Raw genomic sequence first — 22,049 nt, forward strand, 5'->3', positions numbered from 1 at the left:
AGAAAGAAGATTGGGTGGAGGGAGGATGTGCATGTTTTTCATTTATTTGTTTTAATCCAGATTAAAAAAAAAAAGTTTGTGATGCCTGGGTGGCTCAGTTGGTTAAGTGTCTGACTCCTGATTTTGGCTCAGGTTGTAATCTCAGGGTCATGCGATCGAGCCCTGTGTCAAGAATCCTTGCTCAGCGGGGAGAGTCTGCTGGAGATTCTCTCCTTACCTCTCCTTCTGGCCCTCCCCTGTCCAATAAACAAATCAGTCTTTAAAAAAAACAATAAAGCGTTCTGAGAGAAAGCAGAGGAGAAGTTAGGCTGATTTAGGCATGCAGAGAGCCTCTCCTGCAGTTGAATTGGTACATCCTGCATAACTACTTTTTTGTCCCTATGTTGTTCCTTTCCAGTCAGCCCGTCCCTATCCCACCTGCTATCGTTCATTTTTTATAATGGGGAACAAATTACATGGCAGAAAAATGCAAAAGGCTGTGAAATGTTTCATTGTATTAGAATTTTGAGAATCTTTTCATCATTTTTGAAATAAATTGCTTAAGATTTAAAAACATTTTGATTCTCATACTCATTAGCATTCACCTCTAAGAAGCAACCTTTAGGCAGGGAGCAGGCACCACATAAAACATTTCCTGCCATATTTTCTCTCAACAGCGTCAAAAATGGTTGGAAAGGTCAATAACTTGTAAAAATTGCACTGTGCTCCTTTTATGCCATTATTGCAAAACGAGGATTTGTTTTTCTGTTTGTAGATCAGTCCAAACAAGTTGTAGTTGAGTCTCTCTACATCATTAGCTGCTATGGGACCTTAGTGGAGCACATGATGGAGCCACGGCCGCTCAGCACTGCCCCCAAGATTAGTGATGACACCCCACTGGAAGTAATGACCTCACCTCGAGCCAGCTGGACCCTGGTTAGGTAAGACCTCTTTCCATTGTCCTTAGCAGCTTTATTGAGGTGTAAAATATTGAAAATCTACAATCTGATCAAATTTGATATATGTATACAGCTGTGAAACCATCACTGTGATCAACATTATAAGTATGTCCATCACCCTCATAGGTTTTCTTGTGCCTCTTTGCCTCTTGCCCCTCTTCATCCCTACCTCACCCACTGAGCCCCAGGCAACCACTGCTTTCTATCATCAGAGATTAGTTTATAGTTTCTAGAATTTTATATAAATGGAATCATAGTGTGTGTGCTCTTTTTATTTTGTCTTGCTTCTTTCCACCCGGCAAAATTACTTTGATCCATCCCTATTGTTGCAGGTATCAGTAATTCCTTTTTTGATTTATAATTTACATATAATACAGTTCACCCTTCTAAAGTGAATTTTCAGTACATTGTACACCCATCACCACAGTCAATTTTCATTACCCCCGAAAGGAACCCTATACCCATTAGCAGTCTCTCTCCATTTTCACCAAACCCTTCAGCCAATTTGCTTTCTGTCTCTTTGGATCTGCCTACTATGGACATTACATATAAATGGAATCATATAACATGTGACCTTTTTCATCTGATTTTCTTCAGTTAGCATAATGTTTTCAAGGTTCATCCATGTTATAACATGCATCAGAACTTGATTCCTTTTTATGACCAAATAATAGCCCATTGCATGGATATGCCACGTTTTGTGTCCATTTGTTTATTCTTCTCATTTATCTATCAGTAGATGACACTTCTACTTTTTAGCTGTCATGAATTATGCTGCTGAGAACATTCATGTACAGATTTTTGTGTGATCATGTTTTCAGTTGTCTTTGTTTGCCCCTTTGAGTTACCTTGTCCTTGCATCTTTGTATTACAGTTTTCAGAACTTGTTTTTTTTTTTTTTTCTATTCCACATATAGAGCTTTAGTGCTTGCTCTATTTCCAGTCTCATGTTCACTGAAAATAGAAAGTATATTGGAATAACCATTAAGGGGACTGGAAATGAATATAAACAGATTGGAAGGTTTCACCAAGATATAATGGCTAAACACTGTAGAAATGTTTATTAAGAATTGGAGCCCTTCTCAAAAGTACATGATCATTAGAATCTTTATAAGCAAGTGTCAAGAGGGAGAAATAAAATCTAGAATAAAACCTGTTCGACACAGTGTATAAGGGTATAGAAGAGACAGAAAAAAATTTGTCCTGACAACTATGGAAGGAAACAGACAAAAATGTATATGAAAATGATCCTTCTCCTTTTGATGTTTTAAAATATTCTTATATTGATTTTTGAAGGCTCCAGCATTCTTTACTACTTTACTGGACTAGATTGATCTGATCAATATCTTATTTATCAAGCTATTTAGGAACAGGCAGATCTAATTAAAATTACTGCACCATCATTGTTGAAATAAATGGCTTATTTTGGAACTGAGATTCTAATTAGGTCTGTAATAAGTCAGCCATTAACTTAACTGTGTGGGTTTTTTTTTTTTAAGATTTTATTTATTTATTTGACAGACAGATCACAAGTAAGCAGAGAGAGAGAGAGACGGAAGCAGGCTCCCCACTGAGCAGAGAGCCCAATGCGGGGCTCGATCCCAGGACCCTGAGATCATGACCTGAGCCGAAGGCAGAGGCTTTAACCCACTGAGCCACCCAGGCGCCCCTAACTGTGTGGGTTTTTTAAAAGCACTTTTACCTGCTTTATTTTATTTTAAAAAATATACACATATTCTGAGAGTAGTGAGCTCCAGCAGTTATCTGAAATTAAGTAAAATTAGAGCTACTTTATCTTGACGTTGAGTAACATGCTTCCTCTCTGTCCAGGGCTTTGAATGTCTTGTCTATCCTATTGGAAGGTCTTCTGCTATTAAACCAATATCAGCTCTATGTAATTGTATGAGTCACCACCACCTTTTTTATTCTTTTTAAGCAGATGGCCTTGTATTTTAGGTTTCAGCACTCCCAACAAGTTCACTTTAATGATTACAAAGATAGTGTGAGTTTATATCAATGTCTATAAGTGGTGACAGTGATGTGATTTACATCCCATCTATTAACCTTAAATATTAATATTCTTCTGCCGTTTCTTAGAACTCCTCAATGGAATGAATTGCAACCACCATTTAATGCAAACCACCCTCTGCTCCTTGCTGCAGATGCAGTCCAGTATTATCAGTTCCTGCTTGCTGGCCGTAAGTAGTTTCCATTGTTTTTTACCTACCGTACAGTGTTTTGAGATTTATCTTAAAATGCTGACTTTTAATGCATTCATGCATATTACCACAGGTCCACAGACCATAGGCCATAAAAATCAGATTGAGACAAGTAACATATTTAATATAAATGTAAACCGTAAACCTTAGTACACATTAAGTATGCCTCTGGCTGTTCATGTTCCGTAGCCATGAGATGTACACCTGCAGTTATATAAGTTCATGGGGATATATCTGGTAGTCTTGAAAGTTTTTTTTTAAAAGGAGGATACTAGGATATAATAAACTTCATAAAACTTGGTATCTGTTTCTGACATGAAAAAAAAAAAGCATGTTTCACTGTGAAAAGTATCAGCCAGGTTTTCTTTCTGTAGATTTTACTGGGAACAGTAAAGTAATGATTGCAACCCCACTGGGCATTTATTTGTTTGTTTATTTTTATATCTAAGCCCTGACATTTATAGAAATTGATCCATATTCTTTCTTCACTTGAGAACATGTACATTGAGGTAGAAACAGCTTATTTTGTAGGGGAGGCATGGAAAGACAATTTAACATTTATTATCCAGTTTATGGTCATAGAATTAAAAATTCTTTACAATTTTAATTTAATTTTGTAGGATTGACTGGATCCTTAATTTAACTTGGTGGCTGTGAGTCCTGTATGTTTTTAAGAAACTTCCTAAAAATCAACATTGACATGCTTTTAATGGAGTTTTGTTGTATTGAACTTACTATCTTGCCTGGCTGTTTTAGCAGCACAAAGTGAAATAGTTCTAAAACTGTTTTACTTTATGTTTATAATGTGTTATATATTATACTGGAAACAGAAGATTTACCGACTTTATTTGAAATTTCTAAAAGTCCGTAATTGTAACTCGTAGTTGGCAGTCTCGCTCTCTTTTAAAATTGAATTCACTGATTCTTCCAGCATGGATTTACTGAGTGACTTCTCTGTGTCAGGCACTTATGAGTTAAACATGAATAGCATGTTGCTTCTGTTCTCAGTGAATTCACTAATTTGGGAGCAGGTGTTTAATTAAAAAGTAAAATAAAATGAGATGGGTTTATCAGTGAACTATGAGTGCTGAATTTCACTTGCCAAAGTCCTCAGAGAGAGGTATATGTAAGTGGTTTTGGGTTCAAGAAGCAGAGTTTACAGGCACCTATAGTTGTTATTAGGTCATGGAAGCATACATTTAGTACTTACCATTTGAATCATTGAATTAGGAAAAAATGACATTTATACAATATCAAATTTAAATCATAAGAACATATTCCCCCCTACCTCTCAACAGGGGTGAAAATAACCACTGCTATTTTTTCATTTTGAATGCGGTAGAGTTGACCCAGAATTCATCTTCGTTTGCTTTGTTTTGTTATTTTGATATTTTGTTATTTATTGTGTCCAGTAGGCGAACAGTATATAGGCAAAAAGATACACAGAACAAAAATTAGGGCAAAAACCAAATGCAGCTCTGTCCCTTAATTTTTGTGTTCTGGCAAATTAAGCTGATTGACGTTGCTTATTTTAGCAGCTCTAAACACCTTTGTCCAGTTCTCAGAATTACAGAGATCTCTAGGTGCACAGTTTAGAACCACCACTGTAGGCAGTAGCAAGCCACCAAATGTTTTCAGGCACTGGAGTGACACTGTCAGAACTGCATTTTAGAAAGGCACTCTGGCAATGTTGTAATGTGAGGTTCAGAGGAGTGGAGGGGTGTGGAGGAGGCTCAGTGATCCTGGATGAGAGGGCTTCAATTCAGTCTGTATTACGGAAAAGTCAGGACAAACCTGTGAGATGTTGCAGAGTTGGAATACAAAAGGAATGGTCTAACATAAAATGCATTTATATGACATATTTTCATTAGAAACCATAGAATTTTCAGTGACTCCTTTCTTTCAAATTATCTCTAAAAGAATTAGAGATAATTTGAAAGAAAGGAGTCACTGAAAATTCTATGGTTTCTAATGAAAATATGTCATATAAATGCATTTTATGTTAGACCATTCCAGATGGACTAGCCTGGGACAAGGATAAAAAGGCCGGAGTTCCAGTTCCAAATCACCTCTCAATTATTTGATAAATATAAAATATTAATAATAATATTTACTCTTATAAAGGTATTGTTATGGTCAACGAAGGGATGCTAAAGTTCTGTAAAAACTGTAAACATCCACCCTATACAGTAACTAACTTGAATTTAAATTTTTAAAAAAGGGAAAAAAACCTGTAAAACAGTTTAAGCATCATCGGTGTCTTTGTTTCTTATCTCAAAAGTACTGATTTTCAAATAATAGACTTCAGGGACTTAATAATACCTATTCCGACAGTGTGATTCTGATCATGTTGTAATATCTGCTGTGTAAGTGATCGATGTAATTAATTTGTTTTATCTTACTTTGTGAAATACCACTGATATAATTTAGTAGGTCTTTAAAAAAAAACACCTAAGAGATAGGTAATTCTGTAATTAATTTTATATTCTTTATATTGATGGCAGAGACACAGAAGTAGCCTGATTTTATTTTATTTTGATTTTAAAGATTTTATTTATTTATTTGACAGAGAGAGGGAGAGAGAGAACACAAGCAGGGAGAGGGGGAGAGGGAGGAAGCAGGCTTCCCACTGAGCAGGGAGCCTGACTCGGGGCTTGATCCCAGAATCCTGGGATCATGACCCCAGCCAAAGGCAGACACCCAATGACTGAGCCACCCAATTGCCCCAGATTAGTCTGATTTTAAAGTCCCCGTTTCCTTAGATAAAGAAAGATAATTTGATTGGGAGTCCTGGACATGCCATATATTACAGGACTGAAGCAATTAAATATGCAAAAAATGGACATCTGTGTCAGAGGAGTAAAAGCCTGAAATATAATTGGTAAAAGCAATGCTAGAGCCAGTTTAGAGAAAATGTCTTTACCTGCCCATCTGTTGAGTCCTTTATGTAAGTTAGAGCTTCATTAAGAAGACATTCTGAGTACCCTTTTGCTTTGTCTCTAGTTCCTCTTACTGAAACCATTTGAAAAGATGTTGTGACCTCTTAAAACACAAGTATACCATACCTGATGCCGAGGAGTTTTTTGTTTTACTTAACCATATTGAAAATCACCTCTTACTTCTCAACTTGAAGAATTGATAAATATATTACTGGAAGTATTTTCAGATATAACCATTCGGAGTAAAACTCTAATGCTAATTTGATGTTGCAAGCATTTTCTCAGATGTTGCAAGCATTTTTTTTTTTTTTTTGGTGTTATATTTTGGATCTGTGGATCAAATGAAGCAGACTTGTACAAACTCCGGAAATGATAATAATAGTAGACAAAGCATGATGTAAATGGAAATGGGAAAGAGACTTTGTCTCAGGGAGAAGAGAGTAGGAGAGCAGGATGTTTAGCAAGGAATCCCCACTCCCCTTCCAGCCCTGTAATCATAATAAATACACTCACTGGTGGTTGATAAACAGAGTTCTGCATATGTGGCAAAAGGGTAAATGGTGGGGGAAGGGAAGAGAAATCTTCCTGAAACACTAAAGACTTATCACCTAATTTAAAGTGAAGGAAGTAAAAACCAAAATTTTGTGTTTTTAGAAAAACTTTGATTTTTTAGAGAGAGAGCATGAGGGGGTGTCAGGTGGGCGGGGAAGGGACAGAGTAAGCAGGCTCCTAGCAGCAGACCCACGCAGGGCTACCATCTCATGACCCCGAGATCACAACCTGAGCCTAATCAAGAGTAAGATGCTTAAAGAACTCAGCCACCCAAGCACCCCAAATTTTGTGTTCGTAACTGTCATGATATTTCCCACCTATATTAATTGAATGGGAATGATACAAAATTAAGGCATTTTGGTTTATCAGAAATTGACCTATACTAGAATGTTCTTTACATTATGGAGGTGGAGATGTCTTCATTATTAGGTTGAATCATAGATATTACCATTTTGAGTAAGTAAAACAGAAATAAAATATCAGCAAATTCCTATGGTTTTATTGAGTAGATTGATTAAATGTGCAAAGTGAATGTACAGACAGTAATCTGATCTTAATGTGTAGTTCAGTAAAGGTAAATTCAAGAATCTAATATTAAAAAATTGTTTTGCTTTGGTCATAAGAAATCTCATGAATAGTATATGAAAAGATTATAGCAGAGGAGATTCATAATTTTTGTGTTAATGCTATTTTTTCTCATTTGAAAAAAAAATTACATACTGTAATTACCTTTTCTAAAATAGGCACTTTTTTCAGTGTATTACTTTGCCAAAAACAAAGATAAACATTAGGAGACTAACAAATGTCATCTAGCCTTGAATATGATCCCAAAATAGATAGTAACTTGTTCTTTTGTCCGCTTCAGAGCTTCCCAAATTGTAAATTAAAGATAGGGCTTAGTGAATTGACTTGGGAAAGTTTTATTTAGGGGAAAAAGAATGTTTCCTCCTTTTCTTCCAGGTAATTTGGCAGCAGCAGTATTTTTAAGTTGCTGACATTAACTGGCTTTGTTGCGGGGTGGGGGCGGGGTCAGACTTTGAATTTCTGAGGTAATCCCTGGGTATGTGAGAGGTTCCTCCCTAAACTCATTGAGTTTTCTTTGTTAAGTGGTAACAAGGGATCATTCAACAGAAACATAGCTTTGATATACAATAAAAAGGTGATCAGGAGCCATAGAACCTCTCTGTTTTACTGGGGATATAATTGTTTTTCTCTACCTTTGAAAGCATTATAGGAAAGTTGAGGAGAACCTTTGACACCATATGGAAAGGAATGAAAAACACAGAAGATGGTTAAAACATATATGTTTCAGACATGTACATTTCGGTTGGATTTAAAACTTTTTTATATGTGAAAGTAATATTTTTTTATTGGGTATTTCTTGAGGCTCCCTTTGAGACTGACCATTCCTCTGAAACAACGACAAATAATAGAATATGTAAAACAACATTTTCAAGTCACTGGACACCAGGGAATGAAGGACAGGATTTCTGGGAGATGGGAAGCAAACGAGGCAAAAGGCTTACAACTGCCTGTAGTTATTGCCTTGCAGGAGTCTGTGGGCCATGCTGCAGTAGCAGGGGTTGGGGGTGTGTGTGTGCAAGTGGAATACAGGGAAGATGGAGCGGAGAGTCCAGTAAGACCAAGGAAGAGCACTTATCAGCAAACTATTATGAACTATTATTGTAAATAAAGTTTTACTCCAACAGCCTCGCCATTTCATTTCTCTGTTGTTTATGACTACTTTAAAATTATAACCACAGATTTGAGTCATCATGACCCACAAAGCCCTGTTTACTGTCTGCTAACTCCTAACCTAGAATTTGCGGGATACACCATCAGAGAGAAGGGATCTGTACAGAATGTGAGCTCTGAAGATCTGCAGAGAGTCCACAACACAGTATTGGTGGTTGTAGGAAACTGCCGGAAGCCAAGGAAACAACCATCAGAGAGTCCTAGAGGGCACAGAGCCTGGAGCTCATACATGGTCAGGAATCGTGACACTACAGCCGTTCTTGTAATTGTATTCTGTGTGTTTAAGAAGTTAAATGGAAACTTGGGAAATTTTAAAGATTCACATCAAAGTTCTGGATAAGAAAGCCTAAATCTGAAAGCTGCGCTTGGATAAGATGAGTATAAATTAGGAATTGCAGAGGAAAATATTAGTGAACTCGAAGATAGGCCAAGAGAAATTATCCAAAGTGAAACACCAAAAAAACCAGTATTTTAAATAGCTTCACAGAGCTGTGGGATAATCCTATGCTTGAAATCAGAGTCTCTGAAGGAGGGGTGGTATGACAAGTGAAATGGCCCAAAAATGTCCAAATCTGATACAAACTATAAACTCACAGATCCACAAAGGTCAATAAATCTCAAACACAGGAAACTTAAAGAAAACTCCACCAAGGTATATTATAATCAAATTGCTCAAAATCATTTAAAAAGGGAAAAATCTTAAAAGCAGCAAGAGGGAAATAAAGACGTTATATCCCAAGGCAAAAATGATAGGAATGACAGATTTAAGTACTGAAAGGAAGCACCTGTTAATCTAGATTTCTGTGCTCCTCCCCCATCCTTCAAAATGAAAGAACGTTTTTTTCAGATATATGAAAGATTAAAAAATGATCAGCAATAGTCATGCTCTATATGGAATGTTAAAGGAAGTCCTTCAAGCAGAAGAAAAATGATACTAGATGGAAAGGAATGAAGAACACTGAAAATGGTTAAAATATACAATATGTGAGGGGTTTTGTAATAGTTTATGTCTCTTTAAAATAAAATTTACTGGGGTGCCTGTGTGGCTCAGTCGGTTAAGTGTCTGTGTTTGGCTTAGGTCATGATCTCAGTGTCTTGGGATTGAGCCCAGCATTGGGCTCTCTGGTCAGTGGGAGCCTGCTTCTCCCACTCCTTCTGCCTGGCTCTCTGCCTACTTGTGATCTCTCTCTCTCTGTGTCAAATAAATAAAATTTTTAAAATAAAATTTACTCTTTGGGCTCCTGGGTGGCTCAGTCCGTTAAGCATCTGACTTTTGGTTTCAGCTCAGTCATGATCTCAGGGTCGTGGGATCTAGCCCCACATAAGCTGCTGTCCTCCCATGAAGCCTGTTTAAGATACCCTCCCTCTCCCTCCACCCCTTCCCAGCGTGCTGTCTCTCTTAAAATTAATTAATTAATTGTTAATACAAAAACAGTATCCATTTATTGAGGTCTTTAAAATACACATATAAATATATATACACATGAATGTGTGTATATATGTATATATATTGTGTGTGTGTATGTGTGCATAATGTATGTCAATAGTAGCATTAAGGCCAAGAGTATGGGAAATGGTACTGTTGTAAGGTTGTGTTTTTTAATTTATTTGAGACAGAGAGAGAGAAACAGACCCCCTGCTCAGCAGGGAGCAGGAGACTCCTCACTGAGGGAGAAGCAGATCCCTGCTAAGCAGGGAGTCTGATGTGGAACTCAGTCCCAGGACTCCGAGATCATGACCTGAGATGTTTCTGAGCCACCCAGGTGCCCTTTTGTAAGGTTTTTAGAATGTATATGAGTGGTATAACATGACTTGAAGGTAAACTGTGATGTGTATAACAAAATGTATGTGATGTATGTAATGAAACCAAAAGCAACCAACACAAAGAAAGGAAATAAAAGGAAAACAAATAAGCAAGATGATGTAACCCTGAGCGTATCAGCACTCATATTAGTTATAGTCTGAACATCCAAGAAAAAAATCAAAGATTGTCAAATTGGATTAAAAAAAACAACAACTATATTGACGCTTAGGAGAAACATACTTTAAACCCTGAGTTACTACATTAATATCAGACTACTTAGAATACTCTACCCAACAACGGTAGAATACACATTCTTTTCAAGAGCACAGCAAACAGTGACAAGGATAGATCATCTTCTGAGCCATCAAACATGTCTTAATAAATTGAAGAGCTATCAAGTCATACAATGTATATATTCTCTGACCACAATGGAATCAAATAAGAAATGAATAACAGATCTTTGGAAAATCCACAAATATTTGGAAACTAAACAACATACTTCTAAATAATACATGGTTCACAGAGGAAATCAAAAGGGAAATTAGAAATTATTTTGAACTGAATGAAAATGACAACAGAACAGAGCCATATCTTAGAATACTATTCAGGGAAAAAAGGTGGATTGCAGTATAAATACATGCAACAAATTGGATGAATCTCAAGGGCATTATGCCAAATGAAAAGGCCAATCTCAAAGGTTTGCTTACTACACATTTTTTTTTTAAAGATTTTATTTATTTATTTGTCAGAGAGAGAGAGAGGGAGAGCAATCACAGGCAGACAGAGTGGCAGGCAGAGGCAGAGGGAGAAGCAGGCTCCCTGCAGAGCAAGGAGCCCGATGTGGGACTCGATCCCAGGACGGGGGGATCATGACCTGAAGTCGAAGGCAGCTGCTTAACCAACTGAGCCACCCAGGTGTCCGCTTACTACACATTTTAAAAACACCAAGAGCAGAAAGGATTCCATTTATATAACATTATCAAAACGACAAAGTTAGAGAGGTGAACGACAAATTGGTTTTGACCAGGGTTTAAAGACAGAATGGAAGGGAAGGTGTTGGATGTGATTATAAAGGGTTAGGTAGATCTTTGTGGTGAAGACATAGCTCCATATCATGATTATAGTTGAGTTTCCACAAATAAACATGCTACAAAATTGGATATGACTCTATACAAACACACAAACAACACACATACACACCCTCACACAAATGAGTGTATATAAAACTATGTGTATAGAACTGGTGAGTGAATAAAGTCTTGGATTGTACCAATGGTAATTTTCTCGTTTTGAAACTAGGTGAAGGCTATACAAGACTGTGCTGTACTATTTTGTAACTTCTCATGAATACTTAGAAAATAGAAAAATATGTGGCATGGCACTACATCAGTATTCAAGAGTAATTTTATAGGACTAAATAATACCTAATGTTATGAAAGCAATGACCTCAGCTTCCACATTCAGAAACTCGAAAAGGTAGAGCAAATTAAAGCAAAAGGGAGGACATGATAGAGATCAGGGTAGAAATAAAAACATATAAACAATAGATAAAATGGAAGTAATATAGAAAAACAAAAAAATCAGTAAAACTACAGTGTCTTGGTGGTTTTTTCCTGCTGTGATTTGTGGGAATCTTGGACTTGTGGATTTATTTTTTCCTGAAATTTGAACATTTTTATGCAGTTACATGTTCAAATATTTTTTTCTGTCACTCCCCTTTTCTCCTTTTGTGACTCCAGTTATATGTATATGGACCACCTGTTATTTTCCCAGCTTACTGTTCAATTTTTAAAATTTTTTGTTCGATCTTTAAAATACTTTTCTCTCTGATTTTGTATAATTTGTATTTCTGTATGTTTAAATGCATCAAGTTTTCTACTTTGCCTAATCTGCTGTTAAATTTATTCAGCATTTTTTTCATTTCAGATATCATATTTTTCATCCCTAGAAGTCCCAGTTGCGTCTTTTTTATGTCTTTCATTTCTTTCCTTATCATGTACGTGTTTGAACACATGGAGCATTTATTTTATAATAGCTGTTTTAGAATCCCCATGTTCTAATGACTTTTACCACTATGATGTTTCTTGGAGGTTTTTCTATTGATCGATTTTTTTCCTAGGTCTGGGTTGTGTTTTTCTGCTTCTTTATATCCCTAATAATTTTTGATAGGATGCTGGGCATTTTCAGTTTCATGTTGTTAAGTGGTGGATTGTTCTTTACTCCTAAGAAGCATTCATATTACTTGGAATAAATTTGATTCTTTCCATGCTTATTCTTGGTTTGGTTTTTTTTTAAAGATTTTATTTATTTATTTATTTGACAGAGAGAGATCACAAGTAGGCAGAGAGGCAAGCAGAGAGAGAGAGGAGGAAGCAGGCTCCCTGCTAAGCAGAAAGCCCGATATGGGACTCGATCCCAGGACCCTGAGATCATGACCTGAGCCGAAGGCAGCGGCTTAACACACTGAGCCACCCAGGCGCCCATTCCATGCTTATTCTTAAGCCTTGCTATGGAGGGTTCAAAGTAGGCTTTTCCTTAGGCCTAATTTAGTTATTTTAGAAGATAATGTAAATCTAGTCTCTCTTATATAGCTCGTAGTGGAAATGTAAGATCATAATTATTTTTTAAACCTCAGATGCTTAAATCCTACGTATTACCTTTACCTTGCATTATACCAGCTACGCACTTTTACTTTTTGGCATTTATTACTTTTGTCTCTAACATAAAGACAAGAAACATACATGCGAGTTTCTGTAGCACATTGTGATATGCGCTATGTTAATAGCTTGAATTAATTGGTATAGAAATTCAAAGAAGGAAGAAGTTACTTATTAGTGAGGATGGAGAGAAGTGGCTAAGGAGGTTGCATCTGTGGGATTTGGGACTCTGTGAGGTGACTGAAGAAAAGTGAGGAGGAAGGGGGTGACTGGCTTGGGCAATAGGTTATGCGATTCATTGCAACACTAAGGGAACTATGTTGCCTAGTGTAGGACAGAGAATTGGTGATCGCAGTGTGGCTTCTGTTTCGGTGCATGTTATATATATCCTGGCAGTTATGTTCAGTAAGCTTTTAGAAATAATCTCTGAACTTCCATGTGTGTTTACAGATTTCAGTTCCCTTCTGGGGCTTTTTGGGGATGTAATTGGTAATTCAAGTACACTTTCTATGAAATAATCTTATCCCAGAAAAAAACATAGAAAGAAGTGATGAAGTTCCATTATGATACCCTAGACAGCATGACATGTAAGGATGCAATATTAACCACTCTAAAAGCTGCAACCAGAGCCTTACTTTAAAGTATTAGTGTTGGTTTGACAAAAATCTTGGTTTTTATGATCCTGAAGAGGACTAAGTCATTCTGAGTTTCTTTTGAATAGCTGGGCTCTCTACTGGTATATCTGTTTTTAAAAGATGTTATTGCTTTACTAATCTCTTAGACTTCACTGGCACTTTTTAGTCTTTACATATAATGAAGTAGACAGTAACTAAAGCTGGTATTGAGATTTATCTTACCTATCAAGTATGAAAATAAGATGTCAACAATGCACTTAAGGTTGGATTCTAGAGATTTTGATTGCTAACAAAGTTTTGTACTGCTCTCCTACCAGCAATAACCATGAGAATATAAATGGCAAATCTTTTCCTTGTAATATAAAGTCACACTTTTGAGTTTAGAATGAACTATTTGAGGATATTTTACTATTCTGTTGTTTTATTGGTTTTACAGTACAACGGTGATAATATTTTGAACGTATTGGTACAAAGAGGAAAAAAAATTGTTGGTCTTATCTACCATGGTCATTGTCAGTGCCCCGGAAAAGCAATTAAATATGCAGCACTTCTCTGGGCTGCTCTCTTTCGAATGTCACATTAGATTTAACTTAACATCCTGGATTGCATCGCTATTGTGGTATGTACTGAGTATGATGGAGGTACTCAACAATATTTCCTTGCATTGTCCATAATAAATATTTGCCCAAGTGTGGGTAGGGTGGAAGGGGAAGAAAGAAATGTTTTTCTCTTGTAGAGGAAACTTGTAATGCAGGACTTATTTAAAGAGTATTTATAGTCCATTGTTGGTCATTGGGTGTGTCATACTCCTCTATCCAGGTCTGAATATCTGAGGTAGTTAAGAAACCACTTCAGATTGAATTATATTTGATGATTTCTCTTAGTTATACTTAATTTTATCAACTGACACGTCCATCCATAGCAAGATAGTTTTAGTGAAATGAATGGTATTTTTCTTCAGGAGGCTAAAAGTTTAAGACGTGTTAACTGTGAATTTAGCCGTTTATGTGTTGTATAACTTGAGGAACATTATAAATTTAAATACCTTTTCTTCAATGAAAAGATGTTGAATGGTTAAATGAAAGTACCACCAGCAATCGGCAAACTTTACAAATGATGGATTGAAAAATTTGGATTAGATTACCCTTTTCCCTTCTTCCTTTTTTTTTTTGTCTATGGGAGCCATACTTCTTATTTATACCCAAATCTATACATGGGTCTTCACATCTTTGGAATAGTTCATGGGTTTTTCTGTCCTTGCTGATTTATCGTTGAGATGTATCAACATCAAAACTTTATAAACATCAGTTTCTTTCTGTTACATTGTAATGACCTGTTTGCTTCTTTCTGAAGTAAATCTTGACGTTTCTGTAATTTGCTTTAGCATTTACTATTTGCGGCAAAAAACAGTTTACATGTCAATCCACCTTCCTTTCTTAATTGTCCTTAAAATTGAAAAAGAAACAAAAGGAAAGTTTTTATAAAGGACTGTTTTGTATTTTTAAATGTCTTTCTTTATTTTACAAAATTGTAAGTGATGCTAGTATCTTCATGTTCTTTAAGTTGTTTTATGACTTGCTTTTTTTCAGGTACAGGTGAGAGTATACATTCTTTTCTATTGATACCATCATTATTTCTTACTTGGCAGGTTGACTAGGATAGGACATGGATTCTGATAGATTAAAGAAAAATCATCTATGGGTCATAAAGCCACTAGTCTATGCATATCTCTGTTTCTGATGTCATTTATTGTGTCCCACCTGAGTTTAAGGTTCATATATTGAGATACTGATATCCCTGAGTGTGCATTTTGTTATTTGGGTAGCAGGAATATAGGATGGAGGGAATGGGGATATCTGTTTGCCCTTTCTTCAAAAATAAGGAGCTAGAACAGAATGATCTGTGTCTGCTTACCTGCGATAATATAATGGGTTGATATTGGCAGGAGCTTGTGGTTTGATGTGCCATCACTTCCATCAGTAAGGTTAATTGCTAACAAATGACTAAATGGGAATTTAGGGGGAATGCTACAGCTGTCTGCTACGTTAGTGGTAACAGGAGTTCTGGCGCCATTTCAGGGTCGCTATTTGTGTCTGTCTATCAGAGTTAGAATACAGTTGTTTCTCTCAGTTTCAGCCTTCTCTATAGAATTTCTGTCAATTGTTTGACTCCATTAAGTGTGGAGAGGAAATAAAAGCCTGAATGACCAATCCACCAGGGGCTATGGATAGACCCTTTCTTTGTCCATACTCAGAGCATTGCATTAGGTCTCATTATCCATTTATAATAAGTGACCTTTGCCCCCTGGGTCATTGAAAAATATTCAGTGTGCTTTTCTGACACATAGGGCACCTTTCTCAGCAGACACATGAAACAATGGGACGTCTGGTAGTCTGGAGGCCTCGTACACATTGCAGGTTTTAAAATACACAGCCTTGTGCCAAATCACTTGGGCTTTTTTTTTTTTTCTCTGCTCTTGCATGGTTCATAAATGGCTAAGGGGAGTCTGATGTCTGAAAGATGAATGTGGTGTTCCTTTTCTTTCTTGTAATTAAAAAATTTTTTCCCATGGTTTTTAGTTTTGTTTTCTAGAAATGTTTGCCTTTATCTCTGTTTTTATATTTTATGTTAGAGAAATAGAGGTTTGGATGTAGTGCATGGAGAGGGCCATCATCTTTAGGCAGTGTTTGCCAGTTATGCCCAGGTGCTGTGGGGGCTATCTGTGACATGTTAAAAACCTGTCTTCTAGTCCTCTGCTCTGCCAAACTGGTAGTGGTGAAATATCCCCATGAAAAGTTTGGCTGGGGTGCCTGGGTGGCTTTGTCGGTTAAGCGTCCGACTCTTGATTTTTGGCTCAGGTCATGATTTCAGGGTTGTAAGACTGAGCTTCACGTTGGGCTCTGCACTGGGTGTGGAGCCTGCTTGAGATTCTCTCTCTCCTGTATCTACCTCTCACCACCCCACACCCGCTTGCTTTCTCTTTAGGAAGAAAAAGAGGGAAGGAAGGATGGATGGGTAGGAAGGAAGGAAGGAAGAGTTTAGGAAGGATTTGACCCTTTCTTGGTCATTATAGTCCAGATTTCTTCTGTGATGTGAACTTGGACCCCCTGACAAAAAGCCTGGAACATCTGGTTGTTCTGTCTCTAGCTCCTGGAGTGTAGAAAGACCTGGAAAAAGATGGAGATAGCATAGCAGTGAATAGATGAAATATATTTATAAAGTCATATCCAGAGTTTCCCACTGCGGAAAGTGAAGGTCAGCCTTCCGAGAAGCTTCACTACCAGTAACTAACTGTGTGGCCTTAGTACAGTGTCTGTGTTAAGTACTGGTAGATAGGTGTATTTGCCTGAAGAATGTTGGGATAGGAAAAAATAAAGGATTGAGACTACTTCCTTAGCAATCCATATGAAGAAGTTTTTGGAATAGTGGAAAATGTTTATAGAAATATTTTTAAGTTTCGAATTCATACATTTCATTAATAAAGCCTTGTTCCTCTTGTAGAACCATACTTAGTTTACATTTAGTGTCACATGTATCGGTTTGCTGACTTTGTTAAAAAAAACATATGAGAGGGGTGCCTAGGTGGCTCAGTGGGTTAAGCCTCTGCCTTCGGCTCAGGTCATGATCTCAGAGTCCTGGGATTGAGCCCCACATCGGGCTCTCTGCTCAGCAGGGAGCCTGCTCCCCCCACTGCCTGCCTCTCTGCCTATTTGTGATCTGTGTTTGTCAAATAAATAAATAAAATCTTTAAAAAAATAAAAACATATGAGATACACAGGGATTCAGAGAAACCCAGCTCATTACCAGGAATCAGCAGCCACACTGTCCAGGGGAACTCAGCTGTCTTTATTCCAGCAAAATAGTTTTCCTGTTAATTGATGTGCTATATAGCATGCTCTTAGATATTGGGACATAGAGGTGTTAGCTCCAGAGAATGACCTTTGAGTCCCAGTACAGATTTTTCTCTCCAAACTAGTTATGGAAAACCACATATGGTTGACCCTTGAACAGCATGGGTTTAAACTGCGTGGGTCTACTTATATGTAAATTTTTTATAGTATAATACTGTAAACATATTTTTTCTTCCTTATGATTTTCTAAATATTTTTTCTAGCTAATTTTATTGTGAGAATATAGTACATAATACATATACAAAATATGTGTTGACTGTTGTTAAGCTTTCTGGTCACAGTAGGCAATTAGTAGTAAATTTTGGGGTAATCAAAAGTTATGCATGGATTTTTGACTGGGGGGCTTTGGCACCCCAAACCCTGTTTTGCTCAAGGGTCAACTGTAGTTGTCAGAACTCTCTCCATGACAAGAATTAATATATTAACTGGATTATAGCACCATTTGACAAATTGCTTACTAAATACATCAAAATTGATTGGACATTCTGTATTTGAATTGACAAATGGCTGCATTAAGAGAAGGAGGGAAATCCATTAATTATAGCTGCTCTCAACCATAGGAAATATAATCACATAAATATGGATTTTGTTAAAACAAAAATCTCTATTTTATGGTAGTGTTACTTACGTGTGTATCTGCACTTCTTTGCCATTAACAGAAGGACTGCTCTTACCTACTATCCTTTAACCGATACAAAAATAATGATTTCTGCTGTATTATAGGTTTCAGGCTCTACTAATTGCTGAATAGTTTTTAGTTATTATTCCAGAAAAGAGGGAAAAAAATAGGCAAACTCTATAGTTGAGACTTTCCGCTCAATTCTTCATTTTATCTCTATTTACATCTGCATTCTCATTTTATTTAAGTCAAATTTATTTACTTTTGCTTTGATGCTGTGTAGGCTTTTTATCATCACTGAATTTCTCCTTTTTAGAAAAAAAATTTTCTCATGATCTGTCTTAATAAAGGTAACCACCCAGTGACCGAGGCATAAAGGTTGTGGGTGAATGCCACAGATTGTCTCTCTACAGTTAGAATCTGTTCTCCTTATTGTTGTCATATGACAGGAGGCTTTTTGCCATGTGATTTTGTGGAACTTGGTAGAGAGACGAGAAACACTGAATTGCCTTCATTGCTTTTATACCATCAGTTTCTTGCCTCTTCTACTATGCTTTCTTTGTATTTTATGACCACATGAAGAACATCAGAATCACTCTTATATGATGTCAAGTCTGGGTCAGAGCTGAGATTTATAAGGAGTATTTTGAAGCTAGTGGTTTATTTATTTATTTATTTATCCTCTTTTAGGCACTTTGCTGCCTTCCAAGGCTATATTCCAGGTGCCAGTGGTCCTTCCATGGTTATGTCAATATACTTTTTAATTTAAAGCAAATTCAGTATTTTTAAAAATGAAGTCTTCTGGTTCTTCAGGGATATTACAGAGAATGTAGAGCTGTGGCCCAAAGTACTTTCTTTGTTTCTGTCACTATCTGTGAAGTTTCTGTGAATGTCTGTAACTTCTTGTGTTGTGAACATCTGGTCAAGGTTATTTTTCTCCATTGTTTGATGGCTTCATATGGTATCTCAGATCAAGATACATAGATGTTTATTAAGATGATAAAAATGATCATATTAAATAAAGGAGACCTGAAACACAAATCATGGAGACTCTGAATCAATGATATAGTTAGTATTTGGTGATATGCATCTTTCACATGTTTATATGAAAATTTTAATTTAAAATAATGAACTCATTAGGTAAAGTCGTGATGAATTGAGGCAGTTTATGCTTCAGATTAAGAACATGGTCTTTGGAGTTTGCAGTTCTAGATTCCGTTTCTACTAACTGCTAGCTGAGTGATTTTGGGCACATAACTTAACCTGCCTGGCCTTTTTAGTTTACCTGTCCTTGAAATGGGAAATTGACAATACCTGTTTTATAGGATCGTTGTTAGATTAAGTAAGATTATTCATCTAAAAGTCTTCACACATTATCTTGGATAGAATAAAAACTCACTAGAGATAGCTGTTGGTTGTAGTTGGTATTGATAGAAATGATATCTTTGTTCTCTCTGGATGTCTTTCTTTGCCTTCCTCAATTCCAAGTGACTGAGATGACTGAGATGGCATGGCTAAAGATGCTTTGTTGTTAACAAACAACAGTGAAGATAAAACATTGTGCTAGATCATACCTCTTCTGTTCTTAGTGGTCATCTGGGTAAATATGGCACTATCGTAATATGTGTGCATTTTCAAAGCTATAGAAAGCTATAGCTTTAGAAAGCTATAGAAATTTTACTTAGCAGTTCTAACTTACTGATGCAAATTGAAATTTCTTTTAAACTTATTTGTTTTGAGTATTTTCGTTCCCTTAGTAAGTTTATAGGGAGTGAAATTTTTCTTGGTTTTCACTGCATTCAAAAATGCTTTGCCCTGGAAGTCCTTTATGATAGTTGCCTTAAGACTCTGAAACTTTTACTTAAAAATGTAAGACTCTCAACCTTAAAACTTCTAAAATACCAGAAGAACATTTGATTTTCTAAAGGATTATCATTGGAATCACTGTTCATGATTCCAGTAAACCTTTAATTTTTTTACTTCATGTTCTTTGAGGTTTATAATAAGTATGTATTCATATAATATTAATTAGGTGATTTTCAAATTGGAAAGCAATGAGAGAGAAAGATGAAGAAGGAGGAAGGAAGGAGAGAAGAGGAAGGCAGGAAAAGAAAGAAGGAAGGGAAAGAACAGAGGAAGGAGGGACAGACTACTTTAGTTTGTCATAGAGAATAGAAATTAAATGTTATCCAGTAAACCAGAGCTAAAGGAGTTAACATGAATGATTCTCACACATACAGTGTTGTGTGAAAACAACATAGTTCTGAATACTTCACACATCTCATACCCTAGCCAAGGAAAGAATCAAGATGACTCCTAATCTGTCTGCAGATCAAGAGTCTGCCCAGTTTTTTTTTTTTTTCCAAACCTTCACATAGCAGTCTTTAAAAAATATAATTATGGAAATGTTCAAGCACACACAGAAAGACACTGGTCAGTATAATAAATCTACATATTACCCAGTTTCAACTGTTAACAACATTGTCCCTCTCTTGTCTTTTCTGTTCTTTAAACTCTTTTAAGATTTTATTTTTAAAAATATTTATTTATTTATTTGAGAGAGAGAGAGAGAGAGAATGAGAGATAAAGAGAGAGAGAGAGTACAGGTGGGGGTGGAGAGGGGAAAAAGAAGAAGGAAAAACAGACTTCAGACTTCCCATAGAGCAGGGAGCCTGACACAGAGCTCGATCACAGGACCTTGGGATCATGACCTGAGCTGAAGGCAGACACTTAACCAACTGAGCCAGCAGGTGCCCCTAAAGATTGTATTTTGAAGTAATCTCTACACTAATTGGGGGCTAAACTTACAACCCCAAGATCAAGAGTCACATGCTCTACTGACTGAGCCAGTTTGGTGCCTCCAAAATCTCTTTTTTTTTTTTTTTCTTTAAGTGAATGGCAGATAAAGTATGAGACCCACTGTTGTATCTTTTCACCTACAAATACTTTAGTATGTATCTAATGATAAGAACTAAAAAAAAAAAAAAGTAACTACTATGCCATTACATACTATGTAGTTTACTCCATGGCAATGATTTCTAGAGGTAACTCTTTCTGGCAGTTTTACACTATGGAGAAGTAGAGGGGAGAGCAAGCCTTTGAAACTGTTCTTTTGCATTTGGAAAGAGAGAAAACCCTATGGTAGTTGTGGGCTAGTATTCTCTGTCTCATTCTTCCCCTATCTTCTTGGTCTGTGAATTTTCTGATTTATTTAGAGGTAAAAATTCGAACTTGTAGTTTCTCTGTTGTGTGGAGCACATTGTTGGTTCCATAATGATTGTTTGGAAAGATTTTTTATTATATTCTTAAGTATAGGTTGCATATGTTGATGTCTTCCATGTCTAAAATCTTTTAACTCTCCATGCCAAGAGAACTTTACCTCTTTTGCTTAGGCAAGAGAAAATCTGTTACTTAATTCATCCTGCTGTATAATGATCTGGACTTATCTAATATGTAACTAGATACTAAATAAATGAAGTGGGGAAGAAGCTTCATTAATTCTTTACCAAAAAATGGTATTTTTCAGTTTTACATTTATAAACAACTGCCTCCCCTTTATTTTTGTTTGTTGTACTTCATTGTGGAGGCTTCCATTATAGATGGGACCAAGAACAGTAAGTTTATAATAACTGTCCTAGTGCCCCTTGTACAAATTGGTACATTGGTAACTGAGCACAGTTAATGACCAAAAACAGTGATTTTTTTTTTTTACATTCAAGACATCAATTCAAAAAAGTTCCTGCATATCCTCTACTCATCTTAGTCTCTTTGTAAAGGGTGTTATATTTTATAGTGTTCCTTGAATTTAGAATGGAGAATTGATTATTCTTGAAAAAGATGCATCTAACATAGAGGGTTGTCTGTAAGAATACATTTGCCACTATTTAAGGATTATAGCTCATAATTCTACATAGTATTAGCCCTAGGAGACCTGGCTTCCTGCAAAATAGTCATTTTCATCAACAGAAACACATACTACCATATATATATGTTCACATACTTGAGCAGTTGCTAAATGCT

General features: G+C 36.3%; 1 protein-coding gene across 8 annotated transcripts in view; it reads left to right on the forward strand.

The window, feature by feature from the left end:
• BCAS3 (BCAS3 microtubule associated cell migration factor) overlaps positions 1-22,049 on the forward strand; it is a 588,867-nt gene that overhangs the window by 289,309 nt on the left and 277,509 nt on the right. For all 8 annotated transcript variants that reach the window (XM_044248512.1, XM_044248515.1, XM_044248514.1 and 5 more), the window contains 2 exons: positions 755-920; positions 3,036-3,136. In XM_044248512.1, the coding sequence (XP_044104447.1) occupies positions 755-920; positions 3,036-3,136 (267 nt within the window). The remainder of the gene's footprint in view (positions 1-754; positions 921-3,035; positions 3,137-22,049) is intronic.

The sequence above is a fragment of the Neovison vison genome, chromosome 5, assembly GCF_020171115.1.
Source record: "Neovison vison isolate M4711 chromosome 5, ASM_NN_V1, whole genome shotgun sequence".
Taxonomy (NCBI): domain Eukaryota; kingdom Metazoa; phylum Chordata; class Mammalia; order Carnivora; family Mustelidae; genus Neogale; species Neogale vison.